The following is a 27029-nucleotide window of genomic DNA, read 5'->3' as shown; positions in this document are numbered from 1 at the left end:
AAGTATTATTTTTTATCGTATGCAGAACACGGTATTTTAATTAAAAAAATATAGTAAGATTTCCAAAATATGAAGATTTAGAACTAGGTAACAATTTTAAAGTAATTATACTCTTTATATTAAAAGTTTTTTATTTTAATGGTCACCTGCCGTAATTTATAGAAAAAACACAAGTTCTTGACATTTTATGTATCACACACCCTCTTCTTTTTTATTTTTGAAGACAGCACTTCAGTTTTATTTGTTCATATAAAAAGCTCAACACACAGAGACAATCAATATTCCAGCACGAAAATGTTTAATTAAATCCCTCGCCATCGTCATTTCCCTGCACATAATCTTCCAAGGCCCTTGCTCGTTCCAGGGCTCTACGAATGACAAAATATCTGTTATACAACACTTCGAAGATAAAAATCAAAGTACTTATCCCAATCAGTGACCAATAGCCAGCGTAGACATGTTGAAAGTAATCCAAACGCAATGGTTGCACCACAACAGTCTGTTCGACCAGAACTTTTGATAGCTTCATGGTCACTGCCATGCGAAATGCTTCTTCGTCCCAAAATAAATCCAATCCAGCCTGCATCACAATCAGAATGAACATATCCAAGTCTGCACGAAGATGTGAGTCAAATTGTAGAGGAAACATGGTGAAGTGCCTGCCAAAGCAGATTTTCGAAAGTCGGAAGAAAACCTTTTCCAGACCTCGTTGCTGCTTGTTAAGGAAATTCCAGCGGTCTTGACGAATGCTATAGGCATAATGCCCATCGAATTGAGCTCTGCGTGTATTTACCTCGAGATACGAGACTGGATAGAGGAGCTTTAAAAATGTTTCGCCATAGATAGCCCGCGTGCGTATTGCCTCAAGCTCATAGTCAATGACCATCACTCGCAGATTCTCCTTCACTAGGTCTTCAACGCTGTCGATTGGTGGCTGGAACACCATGTATGTGCAAAAACTTGTCAGATACGTGGAGTAGAAGCAAGACAAAATGAAACCCAGCACGAAAACCTGAGCGAAGAATAGAATCTGCCTGACAGTCGGCATCGTCATTCGTTCCGCCATATTCGGGCTATACATCAGCATCGCCAGACTCCGCAGGAAGAAGTACTTCTGGGTAACTTCCGAAGATGGCGGATCAATGAAACGCAGCAGTATACCGATATAAAGCACACTCAATCCAGTGGCAATCCAGGTGCCTGTGTCGAAACTTATGATGGGATAATCGCTCTTGGGCACCTCACTTCGCAGTGGCACCATGATACACCAACGAACCGTTTCGAGGGGGTAACTGCATCCAATATCCTCCAGATCAAACATCGAATACGAATGAACACTAAGTTCCATATTGCGATTATGGAACTCGCGGAGGATTTTCTCCAAATCCAAATGGGGTTGAAAATTGTAGACAAGGTCGATGTTCATGTGCTTGGCAAAAAGCTTGATGAGATTTGCATGACGCCCAACTATACGCTGCTCTCCGTTTTTATTTAGAACAAACACCCTTGGAACGTCTTCCATGTAGAGAATTTCAATTCTATAGTTCTTTAGGTCCTTAGTGGGTTTCATGAAAAGCTTCCTAGCATCAGAAACCCCAGTCTTGTTGACCCAGTGCGGTTCGGGATAACCGTAGACTGTGAAAATCTGATTTTGATGGCTGGTCTTGTCCTGGAACAGCACCAAAGCGTTGATAAACTGCTTCTCCCAAATCCAATTTTGAAAAAATCTCAATTGGTCGAGAAAAACTTCTTCCCTCAAGACTAACACCAGCTTCGCCAAGTGCATTCCTCTTAACCGAGTTTCGACAATCTTAAGAATTTCCATCGACATATGATCGGTGAGCACAATGGAGACTGTGGTATTTACGTCCAACGAATTCCGTAGCTCCTCGTGATTTGACGATTGGGTAAAGTGCATCTGTGGAATCGGATATTGATGGAAGAGATTCTGTGAGACGTTAGCAAACAAACTATCCGTAGGTTCAATGTATCGACTCCAGAAAATTGGAAACGTTTGCACCGGATAGACATCATAAAGCCTGCCGATGATTTCGATTACGAACGTACAATTAATGGCCGCGGTTGCAGGTTGAAGTGTTATTAGAGCAGCTACAAGCACCCGGAGACGGAATACAATTGGCATTATTTTTCGCCACTTCGACTTCATACTAACCGTCCGCGGAGTTTCTGTGTGATTTTCAACAGGACAAGGGATTTTATAGCACACAATCGAACTGACTCAGCTGTCGATGATTTGCAAGTTCTCGAATTGTTGTTTTAGTTTTTTTTTTTTGTTTTATTTTTGGATGTTGGGTGGTGTTTAAGTAATTAACAAGCTGCTCTGGCTGCTGGCAGGACTTGTGGACTTGGAGAGAATCGATTTGCACTGTTTGGTTGGGCGGTTGGTCAGTTTTTTGGTCTGCCAGAGAGTGTTCTATGGGCCAAGGCAATTAGAAGCCGCGTTTAATGTGAAAAGCTGAACTTTACCAACTATTCTGCCCTTCGACCTATATATCGGCTGCCTGCTTACTGTGCTCTACCGTAGGAAATTTGTTTGTCTGATTTTTGTTTCAAGTTCGTCGATATTTGATTTGGTTTGTTGGTTTTGTATGAACGCACAGGTGAATCGCTTCTGTGATTGGTAGACGAAATATTTACCAATTATTTTAATATATTGAAAGTAAACACCCTGAGGGACGAAAGTAATTACAAAAATGTATTTAAGGACGACTTTCGATGGAAAGTGTACACACAACTTTGTATAAATAGAGCCTACTGACAAGGTTTTTATTTCATTTAATGTTTAAAAGTCCAATTGCCACGTATAAATCTATGGTGGAACACATATTAATTGCAGATCTTTAGCTTTTTGTTACCCCATTAATTGACTTATGTGAAAGCTTGTTAGGGGGTCGAACGATTAGGTTTCATTAAACGATTTACCTAAGCTTGGACTGGGAGGTATTAATATAGGTGATTAAACATCCATTACTAGGTATAAATTTCAATGCGATGATAATGGCGAATCTAACACCTTAGCTGATGAAGTCATAATGACTTATTTTTTTACCAATCGTATAACAAATGCGACAAGCGTTGATAGAATTTATACAAGATATATAAGCAACTAAATATTCAATCGATTCGATAAAACAATTTATTCTTGGTAATTGCTTCTGAGGCGATTAAACGAGTATCTTTAAGGCAATCAATATTTTCTACACATTCAGATTTAAAGAAAATCGATATTTTACATGTGTTCATAATTTTTCATTTCATAACAATAAAGTATTTGTGTACGATATTCAAAAACAGCAGTTCCAAAAAATAACCTAAAAAACTGAGGCCACGTAAAAAGAAAAGAAAATTTTAGGTTAAAAGTGGTTTAAGTTAGCCAACTTAATCAATCCTTTGAATTAAATCTTATATGAGACTTATGTGAAACATAAAAAGACCAGTTTATGGTACCAGACCAACTATCAACAACCTTCTTTTGGAATTACTGCATAAGATTGTCACAGAAATAATAAATAAATTATGTATGTGGCGCAACAGTCCGATTTTTTTTTTAAATTTTATCAAAATCTTAAAAATATCTTAAAGCTAGACAAAAATTCTTAAAAAAATAGCGTACATTTCAAAGATTTAAACAAAATATCTTATTGCCCTTATATGGCCTAAGAACAATTTTAATGCAAAATAACAATGACTTAATTTAAAACCAAGAAAATTAAAAAAAAAAACGGCCTAGACATCTTTAAATGACATTCTCAATTTGAAACCAAAACTGGTTCTCCTGCCCCAACCTATCTCTTCGGTCCCTATCGGAAACAGTCCTACTGAAATAAAGGCGCTCGGTCCGTCCAGGGCGAGGACGTCTCGACTGTAAAGGCCTATCTAGAGTTTTCGGCTGACGTGTTAGATTAGCGGAACCGCCTCACTATCCGGAATCAGCCCTCGATTGTCTACATAGAAGAAAGCTTCGGGTGGAATGTTCCCACTTAAACGTGCACTTTCGTAGTACTGATTGTTGGGGCAGTAAGCCCCAAAAATTAAGCAGTTAGTCGACGACATGTCGCGACATTGGTCTCGAAATGTGACCCCTACCAATCTTCAGCAAGAAATTATAAAGTAATGTTTGTACTCCGGCTCTGTTGTTCTGTGTACTTCAAGGTACGTCGAAGACATTGTCTCTCAAACACCCGAATCTTTTCTATTTGAGATTGGGCAACGTTGAACCATACCGGGCATCCATAGGCAATCATCGTAGGTATGAGGGCCATGTAGCAAATCACCTTAACCATGCTGTTAAGACGGCTGCTAAAAAACAACCGTTTTGTCAGGGCAAAGGCTCCCCTAGCTCTGGCCAGAGCAGCACTCACATGTCTGTCGAAATACAAGTACTGATGCAACCAGATGCCAAGGCATCTTTTATTCACTAGTGGCTGTCGATTTGGTCCAACGATCACTAGGGGACCTAGCTGTCTCAACCATTCCTTTGTGCGAGTACTGTTGTCAGGGATGGAGGGGACCTGCAGTTTTAAGCCGAATCCGAACGGCTAATTTGTGAAAGCGTATTTTATGACAAGAATTTGTCAATTCCTGTACGTCACATTTTTATTATACAAATAAAATAAGACGGTACTTCATTTAACATAAAGCTTACGGTGGTACAAGTATTAATACCTGTTAAGGTTAGAGAATGATCAGCGGAGAACTAGCCACGAAGCTAGGATTGAACAAGGTTCTCTTAGACAGTGAAACTGGTATACTAAGTACCCTATCCCTTATAGCCAAGTAAAGGATAGTTGATCGGCCTAAGATGGTCTTAACTCTCTTAGTTACCCTGGCAGCAAACCAGAAGATAATCGGAATTGTCTCTAGCGATGGCAAGCTATGTCTGAGCCCTCTCTGGAAGAAGGTAACCACGGAATAAATAGTTAGGACTAATTTGTCTGTCCCTAGCAGCAAACTAGAGAATAAACGGGTGGCTTAAACTTGTCCATCATACACTTAGAAGAAGTGGTTATTATTAAACATTGGAAGAAAGAAGGTAATTTGGAAGTCAACAATTACTAGAAGTCCGGTACAAACTGTGGTCGAGAGTTCTTTCCTATTCTCAACCGCCATCGTGTTTCGTTGCCTGCTTCCTGGACGTCGAAAAGGCGATTACATCGAAGGACTCACACATAAATTAAACCTACTTGGTTTCCCATCCGGTCTTATTAAAATCTCGTTTTCTTATCTTTCTTGCAGGAACTTCTTTGTCCAATTGGGAAAATCTACAGTGAAAATCATAAAAGCCGTAGTAGCTCAAGGCTCTAAACTTGGACTGTCTCTTTTTAGCTAGCTGGACCAGCAACCAACCCGTATCCAGCGATTGTGAGAGTCTTCTTTTCGCCGATGACTAGCTCACATACACTTCATCGAAGTACCCACTTATTGCAGCCAGGAAGATAGAGTCCTGTCTTATCAGACTTTTGCACTTCTATAAGAAATGGGGAATAAGAATCAACACCACTAAATCGGAACTAGTCTGTTTCCGAAGGTAGAAGTCAATCGGCGACAAGGTGCAGAAGCATTGCAATCTCACTCCCAGATGAAACAGTGATACCAGCAAAGAGAAACGCCAAATATCTGGGTATTCACTTCAACCAGTTGTTAAAATCCAACCCCCACAAGAGCTGTCTTGAGAAAGGTTTATTTCGCACTGCAACGCCTTGACCCGCTCCTCAAAAAAAGAACGGGACTCAGCCATCCAACCAAACTGCTAATTTACAAGCTATTCTTTCATCTCATCATCACCTACAACTTCCCAGTGTAGTTCACAATTTCAAAGACAGCCATGAAGGAGCTTCTCATCTTTGAAAGGAAAATTCTACGGAGATGCACTGGACTTTGCTTCAACTACCAGAAGAAGAGACACTGCAGAAACAAAGGAATCTACGACGACGTAGCCAAAATCATTTCCTTGGACTGTGCCTAACAGCCAAGACGATCACGGGAGGATTGAACAACTACCAAAAGGAGCTTAGCAGAAGGATGAACTCCTAGCAACGTTATCCTGAACCCAGATATCTGTGTGCTATGGAGGAACTTCAGCACACCATCGAAGAAGATGGTCTTCAATTTTATGCTGACACGGAGTCAGCTCAGCTTACCACCACGGCTAACAGCCCATCAAACAGACAACCAGGCCTAAACAAGCCGAGGATTTTTTTTATTTTTCATTGAATTTTTTATCTCACAACAATAATATTTTAGTTTATTTATTTAATTTATCATTTATTATTTAACTATAAGTTTAAGTTAAGACAGCTTCTTTTTGTTGGTATGTAATGGTCGTGCCTATTGCATAAGCTTTTGTTGTGTTCTATCGTTATACAGATGGAGTGTAAAACTTCGTAACAGCACTTAACAGGGGAGTTGTAGCAGAAACAAACGTACGGTTGCGACGTTTTTTCGTCGTCCATAGCTCCAGAACCAATACAGATATCGACTTCAAATACATTTTGTTATACAGATAATAATGCAGAAAAATGCAGAAAGGGCTTTGAAGACAATTGCGGGGGGGTTTTTTTACCATAGCAATTTAAAAGACGTGAACATTTTGGCTAACCCTAAATATCTCATGAACCAATAACGCTAGAGACTTGAATTGAATTTAATATTTTATATTGTAACGTGATACCAAACAAATATACTTTTGGAAAAAAATCCAATTATCGTTTTTTTTTTTATAAATCAAAACAACTGAACAAAAATATTTGTCACCTCGAAAATTGTACGAATAAAAATTGACTTTATCTCCAAAAAAATTGTGTGCAACGAAAAATAACGTTTTTAACGTATCGTAAAATTTTAAGAAAAATCGAAATGACAGTTTTTTTTTGTAAAAATAAAAACCCAAAAATAAAATTAATAAAAGTTAGTGAAAATTGATTTTTACGCAAAAAACTTTTCAAAAATTTGAGACATTGGCTTTAAATAAGTTTTATTTTTTTTTTAATTATTGTTGTCAACATTCAGTTAAATTTTAAGAAAAATCTAATTGGCAGTTTTTTTTAACAAAAAATTAAAAACCTACAAAAAAATAATAAAAGTTGGTATTTTCGACTTAAATATCATTTCAAATCTTTAAGATTTTGGCTTCAAACTAATTTTATCTTATAAGAAATATTGTTTTTAACATTCGATAAAATTTTTAGAATCTTTTTTTGACAAAAAAATAAATACCTTAAAAAATCATTTCTAAAAGTTCCTAAAAATTGATTTTCGACTTCAAACTAATTTTACGTAGAGAAAATATAATTTTCAACATTCAGTTAATTTTTATTTAAATCAAATAGTCAGTTTTTTTCATTTAAAAAAAAAACAAAAAACAGCACGCAAATTTGGTAAAAAATGATGTTCGTATGACTTCAAATTAATTTCATTCATCCAATTTGTATTTGTTTTTTTTTTTTTGTAACAAATAAAAACTTTTAAGAAATGGTACTAAAATTGGTAAAAATTGGTAAAAATTTGTAAAAATTGGTTTTCGACTAAAAATCTCGTTAGCAAAAACAGATTTTGAAATCGAACTTCATCATTATGCAAAATGTTGCTGGTGATTTATAATTTTTTTAGAATAATTTAACTGATATTTTTTTTAACAAAACAAGAAAACCTACAAACCTTTTAAGCAAGACAAATAGACAGACAGGATGAAGAGTTATATGTGTGGGTCGCATCAGAGCCTCTTTTTTAAATGGAAATCGGATTTTTTTTATTTGACAAAGTGCAATAAGGCCGAATTTTTAAATTAGGTGTTATTTCGCTTTGGTTTGTTTTTCATTTTTCAGCCTATAAGAATTTACTTTTGAGTACCGTTTTTTTAATGATGGTACTATTCTGTAATTTGTTTATTCAAAACTATTTAATTACTGACTTATTGGTCAAAAGTCTTGATTTATTTCTTAATGGTTCAAAGGGTTTGTTTCTAATTCTTTCAAATTCTTAAATGCTATGTAAGGTAACTCGGAAATTTAAGGTTAATATTTTATTTTTGATCTATGACAGTTTGTGAATAAAAGTAATGCCTAGAAAATTAAATCGTAAGAAATTTGTTGTTATGAAAGAACGAATAGTAAAATATACATTTTGCATTTTGAAATTTGTATTCACAAATTTGTGTTGCTTTTGTTATTTATCAACTTAACATTACTTTAAAAATATACTTCTCCCCATTTATGAGTAGGTATTGATTGCCGTGACCAGGATTCGAACCTGGGTTACCACGGCCACAACGTGGGGTCCTAACCACTAGACGATCACGGCTCTAAGGAAAAGTATATTTATTAGTAGTTCCAAAGCTATTTTGAAATTAAAGTGAAAGAACTTGTTAACAATGTGTAGACAAATGAATCAGTAATAGAACGTAATTTTACTTTTCTGATGCTTGAAACTTTAATCTGTGCACAGTATATAATTCCATCACATGGGACTTCCAAAATATTGTATTTTTTTTAAGCACTTGAACACTTTTAATAATAACACAATACAAAAATATTGTTGGAATGCATTTTACAAATTACAATGTGTTAAATAATTTTAAAGTTTTTATGATTATATTATAATATCAATTCAATTCACTTCGGTTTTTAATAAATCTAGCTAATGGTTGCTTTAAATTGGCTTCCAATATCTAATACAAATAAATCGTGAGACGTTAATGGCTGAAACACAAACACGCTTCAGCTTCAACTTCGCCTGACGTTTACGAGTTCAGCCATGGGAATTCAATGCATGCTATCACAATGGACCTCACATTTCGTTTGACACTCGTAAGGAAAAGAACGTAATGTAACGTAATGTGACTCCAAACGGAAGCTCGAGTTCAATTATTTGAACATTTGCTTTGTCTGACAGCTCAACAGCTGTTTAAAAATGTCAACAATCAAAATATTTGCTCTTTGGAGGGATGAAATAATAGAAATGTCATTCAAAGAAACCTTGAAGCAAGGCCAACTTAACGCAGTCGAAGCCGAAGCGTGTTTGTGATTCAGCCATAAGTCACACGAACAATGGAAAAAAGTTGTCAACAAATTGATTTTTAAATAAATTGATCTTTAACTGAGTTGTTTGTACGAGTATGTCGTTGATAATTAGCTGATTAACAAAACATTAGTCAACATATCTCGATAGCGCTAGCCATTCACAGAACTGCATTTCGAAAGAAATAAGGACCGAAGGTCGAGTCAGTGATTAATACGCATTAGAAAATAAATTTTATTGAATGTAATGTTAGTTGCTTTTTGGCTTAAGAATTGTCATCGCTCCATATAAAATTGACGAAATTATCTGTGAACTTTGTGAACAGATATGTATTCCCCAAATTTCCGCAATTCTTAAGATTTGTTGATGTAGTGTTAATTATGATGAATTGCTTAACCCTACTGAACAGAAATGTCAATAAAGTCTGACATTCTCAACTGTTAAGCCATAGACAGCATCCATTAAAACTTCACGTACAGTTACAAAACAACAATCCATATGTCCATTATTTACAAAATTAATAGATCAAAAATATTTATATGAGGTTAATTGTTGATTTTTGTTTTAAATTCAAAAAGTTCCAGTTTGTAAGTTCTGATTCCAACCAGATTTAGCCCAACCAAATCAATGTACAATAAAATCGAAGGAATTTTTTCATAATATTAAGAAAGAATCATCAATATCAACTATTCAAATTTAGTGAATTACCTTAAGTTTAGCTCTTACCTCACACTTAAAAACTAATCATAAAGTAATCATACATTTGTCCTTTTATTTTGTGTATGTGGTTAAAACCTAAAAAAGTAACTATTAAATGCCGTGACCAGGATTCGAACCTGGGTTACCACGGCCACAACGTCGGGTCCTAACCACTAGACGATCACAGCTCTAAAGGTTAATATAGTTAAAACTGTATGTTTTACGTTACATACATTTTTCAATGATATTTCCAGGTGGCTTCAGTTGATTCTTTTACTATTTGCTAGAAGACTTTATCAGCAAATTAATTTTTGTTCTATATTATTCTATTTGATAATTGACCGTTTACTATCTAAACTTATCTAAACAAATCATGGAAAGTCTCCTAGAGATTTTCTCCCATAGCTATTTTACTCAACTAGGCAATAGTAAAAGCAAACATTTAGTGACCAAATAATAAAATTAAAGAATGAGGAGTTCTTCCATTTTTGAGCGATGATATTACTGACGATATGGAAATCACTTGAAAATATTTTTCACGTTCATCTAGGCATAAACTATTGTATACGTACAAAATATCATTTCTATTAATAAACTTAACACGATATAGAAAAACTTTAAATAATATAAAATTATTATGAGTAATTTACACGATTAACAAAGTAGCTTCAGGTTTTCTGCCAATTTGTCAGCCATTGTTCTGTAATTAACAATACACTGCAATTGTATAAACTATCTCCATTCTGATGTTATTTATTTAAAACACAAATTTAATTATACGAGTTTAGCTTGGTTCATAAAAATAATTCTTCTGAAGCTTCTTTTTTATTTGAATTTTTATTTCTATGCATCTTCATGTTCATACTATATATTTAGTAAAGCATAAATGTATTGTATTTGGTATATTGTTTATAATTGTTGTGGCGCTTCTCCCGCTTCTATGAAAGCTATTGTAATTAAATTGGAACTTGAAAAACTTGTTATTTACAATGGTTGTTGAACTTTTAGGTACTTTCCAGCTTTTTAAAATTTAACTAAGCAAATCTTAACAAATAATAAGTTGAATTGAATTTAATCAAATGAAGATGTAAGTATTAAAGCTTCTTCAATAATGAAAACTGAATCACAGATTGATTGAATAAAATATTTCGAAAGGGAGACATTTTATTAACCCTTACTAACTAAAACAATGTTGACTCTATAATGAATTTGACATAAATCAATAATTTGTTAAAGTGATTAACGATGTGACGTCCACTTAAATATTAAAATAGAACAAAATTGCTGATAAAATTGTCTAAGTCTAGGCTAAGAAAATAACTACAGACTTTTTGTTAATGAATTATATTCTTCAAAACCAACTGAAATCTTATAAATAAAATATTGACAAATACATTCCAATGCATAAAACATAAGGTGGCGATTATACTAACCCTTAGAGCCGTGATCGTCTAGTGGTTAGGACCCCACGTTGTGGCCGTGGTAACCCAGGTTCGAATCCTGGTCACGGCAATCAAGACATCTATTCACATAATATTAAAGGGAATTATAAATTTTATATTTTTCAAGCTTAAATTAGTTCGATAGCTGTGGACATAACTCAAATTCAAAAATATAGGAAGTAGTCGATAATTTGTCCATTATTGTACATAATTTGTTTGTTATGAATTTAGAAGAAATCAAAGTCGCTAAAAATCCTCGGCATATATAATTTAAGTGTTAAGGACGATGAGTAGATGCACATACTTTCGTTTGATTTTCTGATTAATACGTAATAATAACTTGAAGAAAGTCAAGATGCGATATATTGCAATATAAATAGATTTACACGTAAGCTCTCAAGTTAGTTGGAATACTTGTATTTTTATAAAGAACTCTTGTGCTGTTGATAAATATTGTTAAGAAAATTGTTTGAAAAAATCAAGGTATATCATCTTTCTATTTTGTATTTTTTATATTTTGCCAGTAAGTAGACTGGAAAATGGGTGATTCAAATCTGGCTTCAGAAGGAACTTTCAAGCTAAGAATGTACTCGTTCTTTGTAGATTGTTGATAGGGCCGTTTACGCCAGCGCTGGTATGATCAAAAGTTTGATTCTCCTGGGAATAAGAACTTTTATCCCGAATAGGGCTAAAAGCTTCAAAGGATTCTAATCTCTTTAGGCAGTTCGCCGCCAATTCAATGCTGCCAGTGAGTGTTATGACTCCGCCTGTCCTACTCCTCAGGCCTCGTTCTTAGCGGATGGAAAACAGCATTTGTCCCGCCTATTCGCAAAATTGATGAATCTTCCTCACCCTCTAATTACCGACTGATTGCACCTACGTCCCTTTTCCCCAAAGTCATGGAAACGCTGATTAATTATCAGTTCAGGTAATAGCCCCAAGATAGAAAGCTTCTTAATAACCGAAAATACGGCTTTCGCACTAATATGTATTTTCATTGTTTTGAAGAAAGTTAGATTATTGCACTTTATATTGGAAAAACATTTGATAGGGTTTGGCATCAGGCTCCCTTACCGAAAATGCGTGCTTTCGGTTTTCATGATTCCCTGCTTCATTGCATTAGTAATTACCTTTTGGATCGTTCAATACAAGTAGTATTGGATGAATTCAAGTCTGAAAACCATAAAATAAATGCTGGTGTACCCCAGGGCTCTGTTCTATCTCCATCACTCTTTCTCATTTATATTAACGATCTCCTGTCTGCAACTTCTAATCCAATACATTGTTTCGTTGGTGATAGTACTCTTAGCTTTTCATATTCGTTTTCAGACTCACATCCCTCTCCTTTGGATGTGGAACTGCACCGACAAAATATGATAAGCTCATTAAATTCCGACCTAAAAAGGACTTTACAATGGGGAATAAAAAACCGCGTGGAATTTAATGCTTCGAAAACCCAATGCTGTCTTGTATCGTTAAAGCGAGATATACCCTCTTGCCATTATCCATAGATGATACTTGCATCTAGGAGACTGAACATCTTGATATTATTGGTAAGTGTGTCACCAACCACCTTTTGTGGAACGATCACATCCGCGATGTCGCCAAAAATGACGCACAATGTTTGGGTTTTCTAAGGCGATGTAAGAAGTTTTTCTCCCCCTTAGATCTGGCTGTTATCTATATGACTTTTATACGTCCAAAACTTGAGTATAACTCCCATATCTGGGCTGATGCTCCTTCAACTTACTTAACCTAGAGCATTTAGATTGATTGGTGATATTACCATCATAAGATCATTTACATCGCTTAAACATCGTCGAAATGTTTCTTGTCTCACCTCTATTTTACCGTTATTTAAATGGTTTATTCTCTAGAGAAATAGCCAGTTACATTCCCCCCCTTTAACAGTTTAACCGTAATACTCGCCCTTCTAGGAAAACTCATCAATGTACCCTCGAGCCCAACTTCGGTCGTACTGTCAAGTACAGAGATTCGTTCTTTAGCCGTACTACGTGAATGTGGAATGCCTTGCCACACTCTGTCTTTCCCAGCCATTGCAATATTCAGGAATTCAAAACCAATGTGCACCGACAACTCCTTTTAAATCCTCTCCCTTTCCTAGTGCTTACACTGTGTCTACATAATGAGGGAAGTATTATCCCTCTGAGTGTTCGCTTATGATATAAAAAACAATGCAATAATAATGTATTAACTTTCAAGAAACGATCCCTCCAATTAATTTACTTAGGAAATAAATGTAAAAAGCGGTATTTTTGGAATGGATCAGGTAACTCTAAATAGTTTAACAATGACTCTGAAGTGGAGCAAGGTTGCCTCCTAAGTACACTTCTATTTCCAATATTCATAAACGGTACAATTTGTTGCATACATGGTGATTTTCGAATAACTGATACAAACGTTAATACCCATTTGCATGAAGACAATATCATTCTTCTAGATGAATCACACAAAAGTAGAGAAATCGATTTTCCATAAAAGTTCACAAAATATTGCGGCAGGCTTAAATGATACCAGATCATCGTTGACGTTATTAAAGAATTCAAGTATTTCGGACTGAAAAGAAATGTATCTGCAACTTCAAGGAACTCATTAAAAAAAAATAATTGTAGAGCTTGGCTAATGAAAATGTCACAATATCAGTCAAATTTTTCAAAGTGTCAAGCTGTCCAAATCTGGAGAGTAGATAAATGCGAAAAAGTGGAGGCATTGCAAACAAACTTTCCGAACACATTTTTGAACATGCCAAAGAAATACACCAAATTACGTTATCTTTTTATAAACTGGTTTTACTGAAAATACTACCCTAAAGCTTGAAGCTCAAAAAATAATAGACTGTCAAAAAAATGTATGTTGTATGACAGAAGTGAAATCGCAGAATTTCACTATAATCTAAAAAGTAAATCTTCAGTTTAATTTTCAAAACTTTCAACAACTTAAAAAAGTTCTTTACACAATTATACAAATCGAAATAATCTAGTTGTTGACAACCGTGAATCTAAAAGTCACGTTTTAATAAATTCCCTACTAATAAGTTTTTAAAATTATTATTATCCTTTTAATTATTAGTGTGATAGATTGCTTTAAAGTTTGAACAAACTTGTATGACAATAATTCTGTAAAGTGAGCAGAGTTAAGATAGTATAAAATGAAAATAAAATAAATATCCTCTTCGATGCGTTTTTAACACAAATTGCCGTGACCAGGATTCGAACCTGGGTTACCACGGCCACAACGTGGGGTCCTAACCACTAGACGATCACAGCTCTCAAAGCTGTAGGACACTAATGATAAAAAACACTTAGCTTATTTGAAATAAAAGGAAATTTAAATAAATGTAAAGGGTGGTTAAATTTAACCTAAACGTCAAGTTTTTTTTTCTCTATTACTTTCACATTTCTCAATTTTAGACTAACTCAATTTGAACAATGGAAATATACATAATGGAGCAACGCGTTATAGTTAATTGGGCTTAAGTATTGAAAAAATGGGCGTTCTGTCGGAAAAATAGTGCAAAAATTTGAGCACACCGGGTCTTTAGGAAATGTGAAAATATAAGTGCATGCTCAAACAGTTCTAACAGTACTGTGCCTAAAGAGCTGTCCGGCTCAACTTAACGTCGTGGGCAACAATTGCATCTCTCACACTCATCGTTGTTGAACATTTTGAATACAAAATTGCTTTTAAACGCTTACAAGGTGTAATTGACTCAATAACTGAAGCTTCTTGACCATTTCGTCTACAATGGCAACATTGGATGATCTATTTTCGGAGAAAATCATCTTTAGTGATGAACTGAGGAGGTACGTTTTGACCTCAGTGGATTCTTCAATATGCAAAATTGCCGCATTTGGGTGAATGATAATCCCAAAGTGATTGTCGATGTTGAAAAACCAATACACCTACAATGAGTGAATGTTAAGTGCGGTTTTTGGGCTGACAACATCATCAAGCCGTATTTGTTCCAAAATGAGGTTAGTCAGGCAGTTAATGTGCATGGTATTAGATTTCGTAAGATGATAACAAACTTTTTATGGCCGGAATTGGACCAAAATTTCGTTCCCTTATTTGATCCTTAATATAGTTGCTTAACCACGGCTGGTCTTTCTTAATAGCTTGCTTAGTAACAAGTGGAACATGAAGGTTGAAGAGATAATCAATATTATTTTGAAGAAATAGCCATACTATATATTTGGTACCACTCAATATGATTCAAATCAGTTTCTAGTTGCCGCCTGTTAACATTTTTAAAATCTCTATAGCAGTAAGTTGAAGAAGAAACCATAGGTGAACATTCAAATGGAAGGTAAATTAAATCATGATTAGAGAAGCATGATGCAGGCAGTTGGTTGTAAGGAAGAACCTTCTTAGTGTGGCTTACAAAAAACATACCAAGTAAAGTACTACCGTGTTTGGAAAATGTGTCGGAGTAGCCATATTTACAGTAAATAAGATCAATGAGCCCATTCTATCCACAAGTTCCGAGCTCCTTAGCACATCATGGTTGAAATCTCCCGCAACAATTATGAACGGAGACACAAAGGTTAACTCGTCTAATATTGAAAACAACGGTGTTAGTTCAATATTTCGATTTCAAAAATATACCGATCCCAGCAATACTTTATTGTTATTACACTTAATCTCAATGAATAAGTATTCGAATTCACTACCTGGTGAAGACTTGCGAATTATTTTGCAGTTATAGTAAATGTTTTTTCTCAGAATCAACAAAAAGAAAGCTGCTGTACGGAAACTTTTTGGACTATGTGTATATGGTTTTCAAAGGACGGTGCCACTTAACACACAGCTAAAGAAATAATTGCTCTTTTGCTCGACAGATTAAATGACAGTGTTATCATTATGTGATTTGTAACCGTTGGACTTCTTTCTATGGGGTCATTTAAACCCGAAATCAAGAGCTAAAGTATGACATAATTCGGGATATGATGGGATCGAAAATTTGGACCATCGGAGGGAGATGTACCGCTGTGGCCATTTATTGAATTGAAACTATTATGGCTGAAACACAAACATGCTTCAACTTCGGCTTCACCTGACGTGTACGAGTTCAGCCATAGGAATTCAATGCATGCTATCACAATTAAGCTTCGACCTCACGTTTCATTTGACAATCGTAAGGAAATAACGTAATGTTACGTAAAGTGACTCCAAACGGAAGCTCTAGTTTAATTTGTTGAACATTTGCTTTGTCTGACAGCTCAACAGCTGTAAAAAAGTAAAAAATCATAATACATTTTTGCTTTTGGAGGGATTCCCATTAGTTATTATAGGATGTGTAAGCTACTTCCGATATAAATTTAATTTTTTCGATTTCAAAACTCATATTTTAGAAATGTCATATTGGAAATACGGTCACCAAACTGAAAAATAGTTTGTCTCCAAATTTGAAAATAAAAATTACCACTTGTTGGTAAAAATGACGAACATAATTAATCTGAGTCCAAAAATTTGTAAGCACAGATTAATGAATTCTTCACATTTTTCTTAACATATTTTCCATATTCTGTAGATGACATTTATTTTTATATTACGTACAAGATTAAAGATGATATTGAAATTTCGAAATCCGACATAAGACTTTTTGGAGTTATTTTGGTAACATTTCTTAAATTATTATTACTCAGGTTTAATTTAAATAACTAGTAGCAGTCGTTTTAAAAATTCTATATACATAAATACAAATGTAAAGCGTTTGTTTTTACAATAATTGTATTAAAAGTCGAAAGGTTTTGTGGGAATTTTTACGGCTTTTGTTATAAGTAGATAATTTTCTCTGTTCCCTAAGTCCAAATCAGATCAAGGGATTATATTTTTAATAAAGTTTATATGTGCACAAAGTTGATTAAATGAGTTTAACCATTGTTTCTGTTTAGCCAAGTGAGTATGTTAAAAGAACGTTTTCGTTACTCAAATTGTCGAAATTTCAGAATTGTTTCTGAAAAATATGAACAAGTGAAAAATAATGACCAAATTTGGTCACAGATGACGAATGTGGCAACCGTGATTGGAAGTGTCATTCAAAGCAACCTCGAAGCAGGCCCAACGTAAAGCAGACGAAGCCGAAGCTAAAGCGTGTTTGTGTTTCAGCCATTAATCCTCTTACATGGAATGAGGCAACGTTCAAGAATGTATGTTTCATTTGTCTTTATAAAAAATTACTTAAACTGGTGTTTTTGCCTATTAATGCCAAGTTTCCAAAGAGTGCACCTTTAAGATGTTTAGTTATATCCATTAGGGTCCATAGTTTGATGTGCTTTTCGGTGCAGTTTGCCTTTCTAATAGCGTTTCAAAAATATTTCAACTCGTGCACCAAACTTTATAGTATTCTTGTTGCATGTGTATCATAATTTTATTGGAAGATTGTGACATGACTTTGAAACTATTAATCGTCTTTAATTGTTTCTCTCATGAGGAAACGTCAAAGATATCGGCGTACATAAACTCTTATAACTTCCCTGATGAAAAATTACCTAAACTGGCGTTTAAGCCACAGTCAACGCCAAGTTTTCAGAGATTAACCTAAGAGTAGTTCAGTATTATCCAGTTGCGTTCATATCTTGGTGTGAAATGGGTTTCAAAAATACATCAACTCAAAATATAGGTGTACTACATTGCAAACATAGCCCAACAAACTTAAAAAAATACGCTTTTCAATGAAAAAGAAAAGTCTTACAAAATAAGGGCACCAAACACACCAATTTAATTAATCCTGTGTTAACTATTCATTTTTGTATTAATAATGCGTTACCGCAACTGAATCTAAAAGTAAGAACCTAGAAAAAAACGAATTCACCTCTTTAACCAACAACTATCCTTTGCCGTGACCAGGATTCGAACCTGGGTTACCACGGCCACAACGTGGGGTCCTAACCACTAGACGATCACGGCTACCAGAGCTGTACAAAACTATGAACTTTTCATTCTGAATTTTTCCATTCTTCAAAGTTAAAATCGACAAGTAAAAGTTCGACATTGCAAATCAATGTCACCACTTGTTCTGCTTAAAAATTCTGCTATCACAAGCCTACCATCAGACCAAATTGAAGTGTAAACATTTCAAAATGACCCTCTATAGTTCTTGGTCTGGTTTTGTCTTTTTGTTTTCATACTTTTTTGCGTTTGTTTGTGATTTTCAGAGCAGGGTTCTGCGTTCACCTGAACCAACAACAAATTATCCTGTAAAAAGGTTAATAATTTTCTATACGCTTCATACCTCCCAGGAGCAGTTAGTTTGAAAACTATAAGTTGTCACACAATCCTGCCACTGATTACAGTTGCAACCTACTTCCTGACCCGAATACAAAAAACAAAAAAAGGAAATCAACAAGAATGCAACGTGTCCTTCATAAATTGTTGCTTTGTCTGACTTTTGTATTTTTAACATGGTATGTCGTTGGAGGAGTAAATTTCTCACGGATAATTGAATTATCCGACGAAATACGACAGAGGCAAGAAATTCGCTCGATGGTTGTTTTCTCGCAGAAAAGTTTCGTGGCAAGATTGACAGAATACGAGGAGCTATTGCAAAGTCAAAGCAAAATTGTTCCTTTGGTCCTAATTGGCGAAGATTTAACTCAAAGGCGAGTCTTGGGGAATATCCTAGGCCTATGGTCGACTGTGCTTGTTTTTATGGATAATGTTAATAACCAGAAAATGTTCTCGATTATCAATAATACTCTTCGCCAAATCCACTCATCGAAGATGCTGTTCGTCTTAGAGGAGGCTCCACAGGACTCCGATACGCTTGTAAGGTTTTTCCGAAAATGTGCTCGTTTGGGCATGGTAAATGTAGTTGCAATGTTTGACGATGAAGTTTTGACGTATGAACCATTTCCCAAAGTCAGTCTAGAGAACATAACTTCAACATCAGTCGCAGAGTATTATCCGGACCGTAGTTATGATCTCAAGGGTTACGTTTTTTACACGCCTATTCAGCAAGATGGGTCGAGAGTTTTCATCTACAGGGACAAATATGGCAGAGAAAAGATAACCGGAATCAACACGGAGATTTTCAGGTCCTTCGTTCAGCGACACAATGCGAGTTTTGAAAGGCTTATGGATGGAACCAATCATAGTGGTTTCGACATAATCGGAGGCTTGACTCTTCTGACACAGGGTAAAGTCGATATTCTGATGCACTCCTATTCGTCCTTTGCTCCGCACTTATTCGCCTTCAGCTATCCGATTGCTCAGGTGAGATGGCAGTTGGTATCTCCATTTGTGGGAGAGATTCCTTCCTTCCGGTATTTGATCCTGCCGTTTGACAGTGGGGTTTGGCTACTGCTTGGAGTCAGCTTTGTTTATATTTCTCTAGCCAGTTGGCTCACTCGCATATACTGTCAGCATTTGAGAGAATACGGTCCTGCGTTTTCGCGTAGCTTAACTCAATTGCTGTACCTATCTTCAACGAATCTGTCATGCAACCTAAGAACGTTGATTTTCGAAATGCAGATTTTCTGCTACGGCCTGATTTTGACAAACATCTATGTGGCTTTTTTGTCAGCATTTCTGACCACAACAGTTCAAGACAAACAGATCGACACCCTTGAGGAATTACTTCAAAGTGGCTTCAAAATCATATCAACACATTTCGAAGTTGTGGCAATAATGCACACTAGCGGCTTCGATCAACGTTATAACAACCTTTTCGAAGTCGAAAACATCGATGTTATCAATGAGTATCGAAAGAGTCTAAACAAAACGTATGCCTTTGTCTTTGCCGAGGATCGGGCTATTTTCTTTTTAGGACAACAGAAGTACTTGGAAAAGAAACGAGTTTATGTGTCGAAAAATACTATGGGGACGTATTTTTTGACATTTATCATGCAACAAGATTCACCATTTCGAAGTAATTTTGATGGAATTCTGCTGCAGCTTTACGAAACGGGATTGTATAAGAAATGGGAGGTGGATGTTTTCAATCAGGCTGTGGCTGCTAAGTATTTGCAGATTTTTCGCACGGAAAGTGATGATATATTTCGACCTTTGACAATTGGTCATTTGGGTATTTGTTGGATAACATTGGCGATTGGATTTGGTCTGTCGTTGGGAGTTTTTCTAATGGAAATTGTAAGATTTAAAATGGCAAGGAGGAAATTCGACAAAAAATAAGGAAATATCATACGTTGTTAAAATTAGTGTTGTTCTAGCCTTTTTAGAATTAAATTTCACTTTTAATGTTGTTGTTCACTTTGTAAAGTTGATATTTGCAAGCATTTTAGATGAATTGGAATCTAATGAAGAGTTCTTCGTGTTGCAATAATTTTAAATGGTTGCAAAAAAAGTGTTTTGAGCAGAAGGAAAGAATTATTGGTATGCATTTTTTGAAAAGAATATAGAAAACCTATTTGACATACCTAAAATAAACTGAAAATAGCATGAGAGTACACAGAAAAAAAGTATTTATATATTTTTTAAATACTGGCCTTGAAATGTCTAAAAAGGCTGAAATATACCAGGCCCACTCAATATCAAGAATAAACGTAGACACAGAAATTAGCGTATCCTCAAAATAAATGTAAGTATATTCGTTAAGTTTTTCGTTGTTTTCAATAATCGGAAATGTCAAATCTTTGAAGGTTTATCATATGTATGCGTTTGACAGTTCAATTCTGTGATGTATTTTTACCCTTAAATGGCTGTTTTGTAGGAGGATTATTGCTGTTTGAAACGTCAACAACAAAATACTTTCGAAATTAATATAATTGCATTCGTCATTATTGAGTTCGAAAAATGACATTTGACTTTTGAGTGGTGTGTTTTATTGTTCTTTCTTTTTTTTTAATTACTGTTACCCAAAGCGTTTCCAGCTTGGTAGGACAAAACCAATATATAACCAGGAGCAAGTTAACATGGGTTATTTGGTAAGCTTTTCAAAAACATAAGAAACAAAAGAGGATGAAAAAGGAACGCTGTCTATTGTTAAATGAAGTACGGCTTTTCCAAGTTCACCCGCGGTTACTTTTAGTGTTTGCCCTTGTACCTTTGAGAATAAAAGCGTTTTGTATTGAAGTGGTAAATCCAATCCAAGTGGTGGCCAATTAAGATATTAAAGCACTAATAATGTTTCTCTCATATTGTGTGATACGAAGTCTTGTATCTTAAGGCATCCAAAATAATTCGCATAAGCATTTTGTGACCTTATGTCATTACAAGAAACACCTAATAATAGGCAATGATGATAGGTCCAAAAGCAGGCAACATCTAATGATATGCTACTTATTATTGAATTAAAAAAGAATACATTCACAATAAAATTATAAGTGTTACGGGTGGATCTGCTCGAATTAAGTTGGAACGAGATATTTTAACGCGGTATACGTACATTAAAACACCCTTCAGCCTTGTAACTACCTCCACACAAAAAATGGTGTCATTATATTGCTCCGTTGGGACGTGAAGGACGGACAAACAAACAAACAAGCAATTGACATTTCAAGTAATTTTTTCACTTTAATGTGAATTTGTATGCCTTAAAAATTAAAATGAATTTTTAAATTTTCTAAAACTGATCGTTTCAGAACGGTTTTTACATATTTTGGAAATTCTACTTTTTTTAATTATGTAACTTTATCATTTAAAAACATTGTTTGGTCTTACAGCTGAGAAACTAATATGCCCAAATAAAGACATTTAAAGGGCTACTAAAAATGACGTGCCTATATAAGTTACTAGGAAAATCATTTACATAAATCATTAACCATACTCATCAAGATATGGTAACTTCAGAAATGCTACACGTAAAATTTAGCCTAACTTGATGCGTCGAAATACTTCTTATTACTCTTCGGTAGTAGCTGTGGCGTGTTGGTTATTGCATAGAACTGTCATGGCAGAGGTCTTGGGTTCGATCAATGTAATTTCTTACATGGGAACAAAATCGTTAAAAAAACATCAATTTTTCTTTGTTCAACTTTAGATTTACGTTTTTTTTTTTTATTGCTAGAAACACTTCTATCATTGATATTTGCTGAGTTTCTATTTGTAGACTGCTATTTTGAAAAAGCGAAGAACAAAAACAAACAGATTTTCGAATCAAATCAAATAAAATGGGGTGGCGCAACAGTCCGTTGTGAACCAGGGCCTAGTGACTTACAACTCTCAACCATTCCTTTGTGCTAGTAATGTTGTCAGGAATGGAAGGGACCTACAATTTTAGGCCGAATCCGAACGGCTAGTTTGAGAAAGCACTTTTTCTTGAAGGATTTGTCAATTCCTCGCATAGGGATTATTAAAAAATTCCCTTAATATTGTTGGGCACTTTGGTTGAGATAAGAAACAAACTTTTAAAGGCTTGACAAATTTTAAAATCTTTTCTATTGATGGTTGAAGAGTAAGCCGTCTAGTCTTACTAAAACCCATAAATTGGTTATATTCTGTGTTCAACTTCATCGCATATTTTTTTAAAGTGGTCAACACGAATTGCACCAATCCTAGAAGCAGTTTTTATACCCAAAGCAAGTAAATGCTAGCAAGTCAATCTTAAAGATCTACGACCTATGAGTCTATCATCATTTCTTCTTAAGACCTTGGAAAGATTGATTGATATCCATTTAAGGGCAAGCATCGATACAATACTTCGTGCCAAAAAACCTACAGTAAAGGTAAATCAATGGAAACGGCGTTACACACCTTAGTACGCACCGTCGAATATTCCCTCCATCATAAAGGGTTCACTATGGTTGCTTTCCTTGACATTGAAGGTGCCTTTAACAACGTGGACACATCTGCAATCACATCTGCATTAAAATCTCTAAATGTAGAGAGTTCAATTGGGGAGGAATGCTGAATAGCAAAATAAAAAATAAATAAATTGGGTGGGGCAACAGTCCGTTGGGAACCAGGGCCTAGTGACTTACAACTCTCAACCATTTCTGCGTGCGAGTACTGTTGTCAGGAATGGAAGGGACCTACAATTTTAGGCCGAATCCAAACGGCTAATTTGAGAAAGCACTTTTTCATGACAAGAATTACTCTGGAAGGAATTGTCAATTCCTCGCAAGAGGCCGTAGCCGCGAAAATTAATTTTTTAAATTAAGGTGGCACAGGCAGGGTTTGAACCCAAGACCCCTTGCATGGCAGTCCAACGCACTAACCATCATGCCTCGGGTACTACAAATAGCAAAATAATTAACTCAAAACTAGGAAATTTTCTTAGTAGAGGGACACCGCAAGGTGGTATTCTATCCCCTATTCTGTGGAACCTAGTGTTAAATGAAATTCTAACTAGTATGGATCTCTCTGAAACCCTCCGCTTTCAGAGTGATCGCCTATGTGGACGAAGTTGCTATAGCGGTTTCAGGAAAGCATCTTACCACCGTAAAAGAACTCTTACAAAATTCCTCAGACAGACTAACACTTTGAGCTGATCGGTGAGGACTGGGCGTTAACCCACACAAAACCGATCTGGTCTTATTTTCGAGGAGATACAAAATTCCATTTGTCAACCCTCCCTTTATTAAAGGAATCTAATTGAAATTCTCAGACGAGGCTAAATACCTGGGTCTTGCTTTAGATAAAAAACTAAATTGGAAACGCAATGTGCAGGAAAGAGTCAAAAAAGCTACTGTAGCTCTCTTTTCTTGCAAAAAAGCTATTGGTAATAAATGGGGTTTACAACCCAGAATCACGCATTGGCTATACACATCGGTAATCAGACCGATTTTAACGTACGGTGTGGCAGTACTGTGAACTGTTTTAGAGAAAGGAACAAACCGGGATAAGCTAAATAAAATCCAACGTTCAGCTTGCCTATGTATAAGCGGATCGCTTCTAACACCTTTTGACATATTTAGCAAACAAATGGCAGGAAGCTCTGCTATTCGCTTCAAAGCTTCGTCGCAGTGGACTTACAACGACATTGAACACTCCGTAATTCTTAGGCATTTAGAATCAATTCCAAAGCACACAGACTACAACATCTCCCAACTGCGATTCGGCAGAAACTTCCAGATCTTTCTGGGAGGATAGGGCATTCCTGGAAGACGAGTCAATCCATTTTTATAAAGATGGTTAAAAAACAAAAGAAGGAGTTGGTGGAGGTGTGTACCCTGAACGACTAACATTAAGTTTCTTATTCCTCCTTCCAAATCATTGTAGCGTGTTGCAGGCGGAATTTTTGGCGATAGAAGAAGTCTTGCCCTGGCAAAAAAAACGTGATATCAACCAACATCTGATATCCGTATTTTGTCAGATAGTCAGGCCGCTATAAAATCTCTGCACTCTGTCTCTACAAACTCTATAGCAGTCCATAACTGTCGATCATATCTAATGGAGATGGCACAAGAGTTTAATATTCACTTTGCTGGGTGCCGGGCCTTAGAGACATTCCAGGTAAATGTAAGGCAGATGAACTCGCCAGGAACAGTACAGTGCAGGATTAGATTTAAAGCGATGAAAGTGCTTGCTATCTCTAAGCAAATTCCATATTAGCTCGATAATAGGTGTCATAACGGGAAACTGTCTAATAGGAAAACATAACATGTGGCTAGGCGTATTTTCAAATGACTTTTGCAGAAGCTTTATGGACGAGGAAGAGCAGGAAACAGTTCTTCACCTTCTCTGATGTACATGCCCTGCTCTAGCTCAAAAACGCAAGAAATAACTAAGAGAATACTTCTTCAACGATCTAAACGATCTAAATTATATAAACATAAAAAGCATCTTAAATTTCGTAAGGGACTCAAACTGGTTCCATTGAGCTTAGGAGAAAGCCTCAAGATTCATTAAACTGGCTTAAGTGTGTCCGATTCCATCATGGTCAGCCACTTTAACCTCACCTAACCGTAATACGAATTGTATGAATATAAAAATAGGAATATATTTTCACTACAATTACTTATATGTCTAACGGTAAACATTCAAGAGCAGTTTGAATGCAATTATTTAAAATGACTCTTGACTCCTATGAGTTCCGACCCAGTTGAAATGTTCAGTTTGTTGAAAACATTGTTTGTGCCATTCCTTGCCGCCTTACCAAAGTTATTGGCGTTGTCTGCACCGATGCCAATGACTTTATTCTCTTTTTCGAAGTCACGCAGGAGACGTGATACATATGTTGACAATATAACGGAAGATTCTCCTGGCATTCTTTCCTAAAAGATCTTAACATACATAAATTTGCTGGTCCGGATGGTATTCCTGCTATTCTTCGCTATTCTTCTGAAGAGGTGTTCTTCAACGCTGGCAAAATCACTACGTAAGATTTTTCATCTTTCCTACTCCTCACATCTAGTTCCAAACGGATGGAAAACCGCATTTGTCCAGCCTATTCCCAAAAAAGGTGAATCTTCCTCACCCTCTAATTACCAACCGAATGCACTTACGTCCATTCTTTCCAAGGTCATGGAAAAGCTGATTAATTATCAGCTCAAGAAATATTCCGAAGATCGAAAGATTCTTAATGACCGAAAATACGGTGATCTCATGGTTCATCTCACCGAACAGTGCAACAAATCTTTACATCGCTTTGGAGAAAGTAAGATTATTGCACTTGATAGAGTTTGGCATCAGGCTTTCTTATCGAAAATGCGAGCTTTCGGTTTTCATGAATCCCTGCTTCTTTGGATTAGTAATTACCTTTCGAATTGTTCAATACAAGTTGTATTGAATGGATTTAAGTCTGAAAACCACAAGATAAATGCTGGTGTGCCCCAAGGCTCTGTTCTATCTCCAACACTCTTTCTCATTTTATTAATGATCTCCTGTCTGCAAATTCTAATCCAATACATTGTTTCACTGGCAATAGTACTCTTAGCTTTTCATATTCGTTTTTAGATTCATATCCCTCTTCTTCGGATTGGAAACAAGACTTATATACGTCCAAAGCTCCCATGTCTGGGGTCTTGGATAGTATTGAACGTAAAGCATTTAGTGGTATTACCATCATAAAATCATTTATGTCGCTTGAATATCGTCGAAATGTGTCTTGTCTCACCTCTCTTTTACCGTTATTTTAATGGTTTATGCTCTAGAGAAATAGCCAGTTGCATTCCTCCCCTTAAACAGTTCAACCGTAATACTAGCCCTTCTAGGAAAACTCATCAATATACCCTCGAGCCCAACTTCTGTCGTATTGTCAAGTACAGAGATTCGTCCTTTTGCCGTACTACGCGAATGTGGAACTGTGCACACTCTGTCTTTCCCAGCCATTGCAATATTCAGGAATTCAAAACCAATGTTGACCGACACCTCCTTTCAATCCCTCTCTCCCTTTCCTAGTGCTCGCACTGTGTCTACATAATAAGAGTAGTATTATCCCCTTGAGTATGCGCTTATTATAAAAACAAATCTTATTTCCATTTCCATTAATTTTACCTCAACACCTTTGAGTGGCATGAAAAAGCGCACAAGAACTCGACATAGCTTCAAAACTTCCTTAATTCGAACAATCTGAATATGTTGTCACAAAATTAATGTTATTTAAATCAGATTGAATTTCTTGAACAGAATTTGGTGCCAGGATTTTGCTTAAAATTGCTTCGCAATTATGCCATCATACCCATTACAGATTCGTTATCTTTGCAATTTAAAACATTGTGTCCAACTCAACAATTTAGTGTTTGATGTTCCAATCGTCAAATAAAATACAACAAAATCCAAAACCGACAAGTAAACCTCTAACATTGCTAATCAATGTCACCAGTTGTTCTTGCTTAAAAATTCTGCCCACAATTTACCTATATCACGAGTGTTCCATCAAACTCAATAATTGAAATGCAAACATTTCGAAATGACCCCGCCTGGCTCGTGGGTTAATTTTCTACCATTTTTGATTCTTCGACAACATGTTGCAGTCGCCACACTATTTTG

At 35.7% G+C, this 27029-nt stretch overlaps 2 protein-coding genes and 4 non-coding genes across 6 annotated transcripts; 2 read left to right on the top strand and 4 right to left on the bottom strand.

Annotated features, from left to right (window-relative positions):
• Positions 1–298: 298 nt before the first annotated feature.
• Positions 299–2143, bottom strand: LOC129949622 (uncharacterized). Its single transcript, XM_056061197.1, has one exon. The coding sequence runs from the start codon at positions 2141–2143 to the stop codon at positions 299–301; it is 1845 nt and encodes a 614-aa protein (XP_055917172.1).
• A 6104-nt stretch (positions 2144–8247) lies between these two features.
• Trnah-gug (transfer RNA histidin (anticodon GUG)) lies at positions 8248–8319 on the bottom strand. Its single transcript has one exon. It is a non-coding gene; the product is annotated as a tRNA-His (tRNA).
• A 2856-nt stretch (positions 8320–11175) lies between these two features.
• Trnah-gug (transfer RNA histidin (anticodon GUG)) lies at positions 11176–11247 on the top strand. The gene has a single exon. It is a non-coding gene; the product is annotated as a tRNA-His (tRNA).
• Positions 11248–14392: 3145 nt separating this feature from the next.
• Trnah-gug (transfer RNA histidin (anticodon GUG)) lies at positions 14393–14464 on the bottom strand. The gene has a single exon. It is a non-coding gene; the product is annotated as a tRNA-His (tRNA).
• Positions 14465–18035: 3571 nt separating this feature from the next.
• On the bottom strand, positions 18036–18107 carry Trnah-gug (transfer RNA histidin (anticodon GUG)). The gene has a single exon. It is a non-coding gene; the product is annotated as a tRNA-His (tRNA).
• A 295-nt stretch (positions 18108–18402) lies between these two features.
• On the top strand, positions 18403–20404 carry LOC129939758 (uncharacterized). The gene has a single exon (XM_056047881.1). It carries the CDS (start codon positions 18549–18551, stop codon positions 20328–20330), a length of 1782 nt encoding a protein of 593 aa, XP_055903856.1. The 5' UTR covers positions 18403–18548; the 3' UTR covers positions 20331–20404.
• The last annotated feature ends 6625 nt before the right edge of the window (positions 20405–27029 follow it).

Source organism: Eupeodes corollae, chromosome 1, assembly GCF_945859685.1.
Source record: "Eupeodes corollae chromosome 1, idEupCoro1.1, whole genome shotgun sequence".
In the NCBI taxonomy this organism is placed as follows: Eukaryota; Metazoa; Arthropoda; class Insecta; order Diptera; family Syrphidae; genus Eupeodes; species Eupeodes corollae.
Note: the sequence above shows the minus strand (reverse complement) of the source record. Positions and strands in the feature narration are given on the sequence as shown.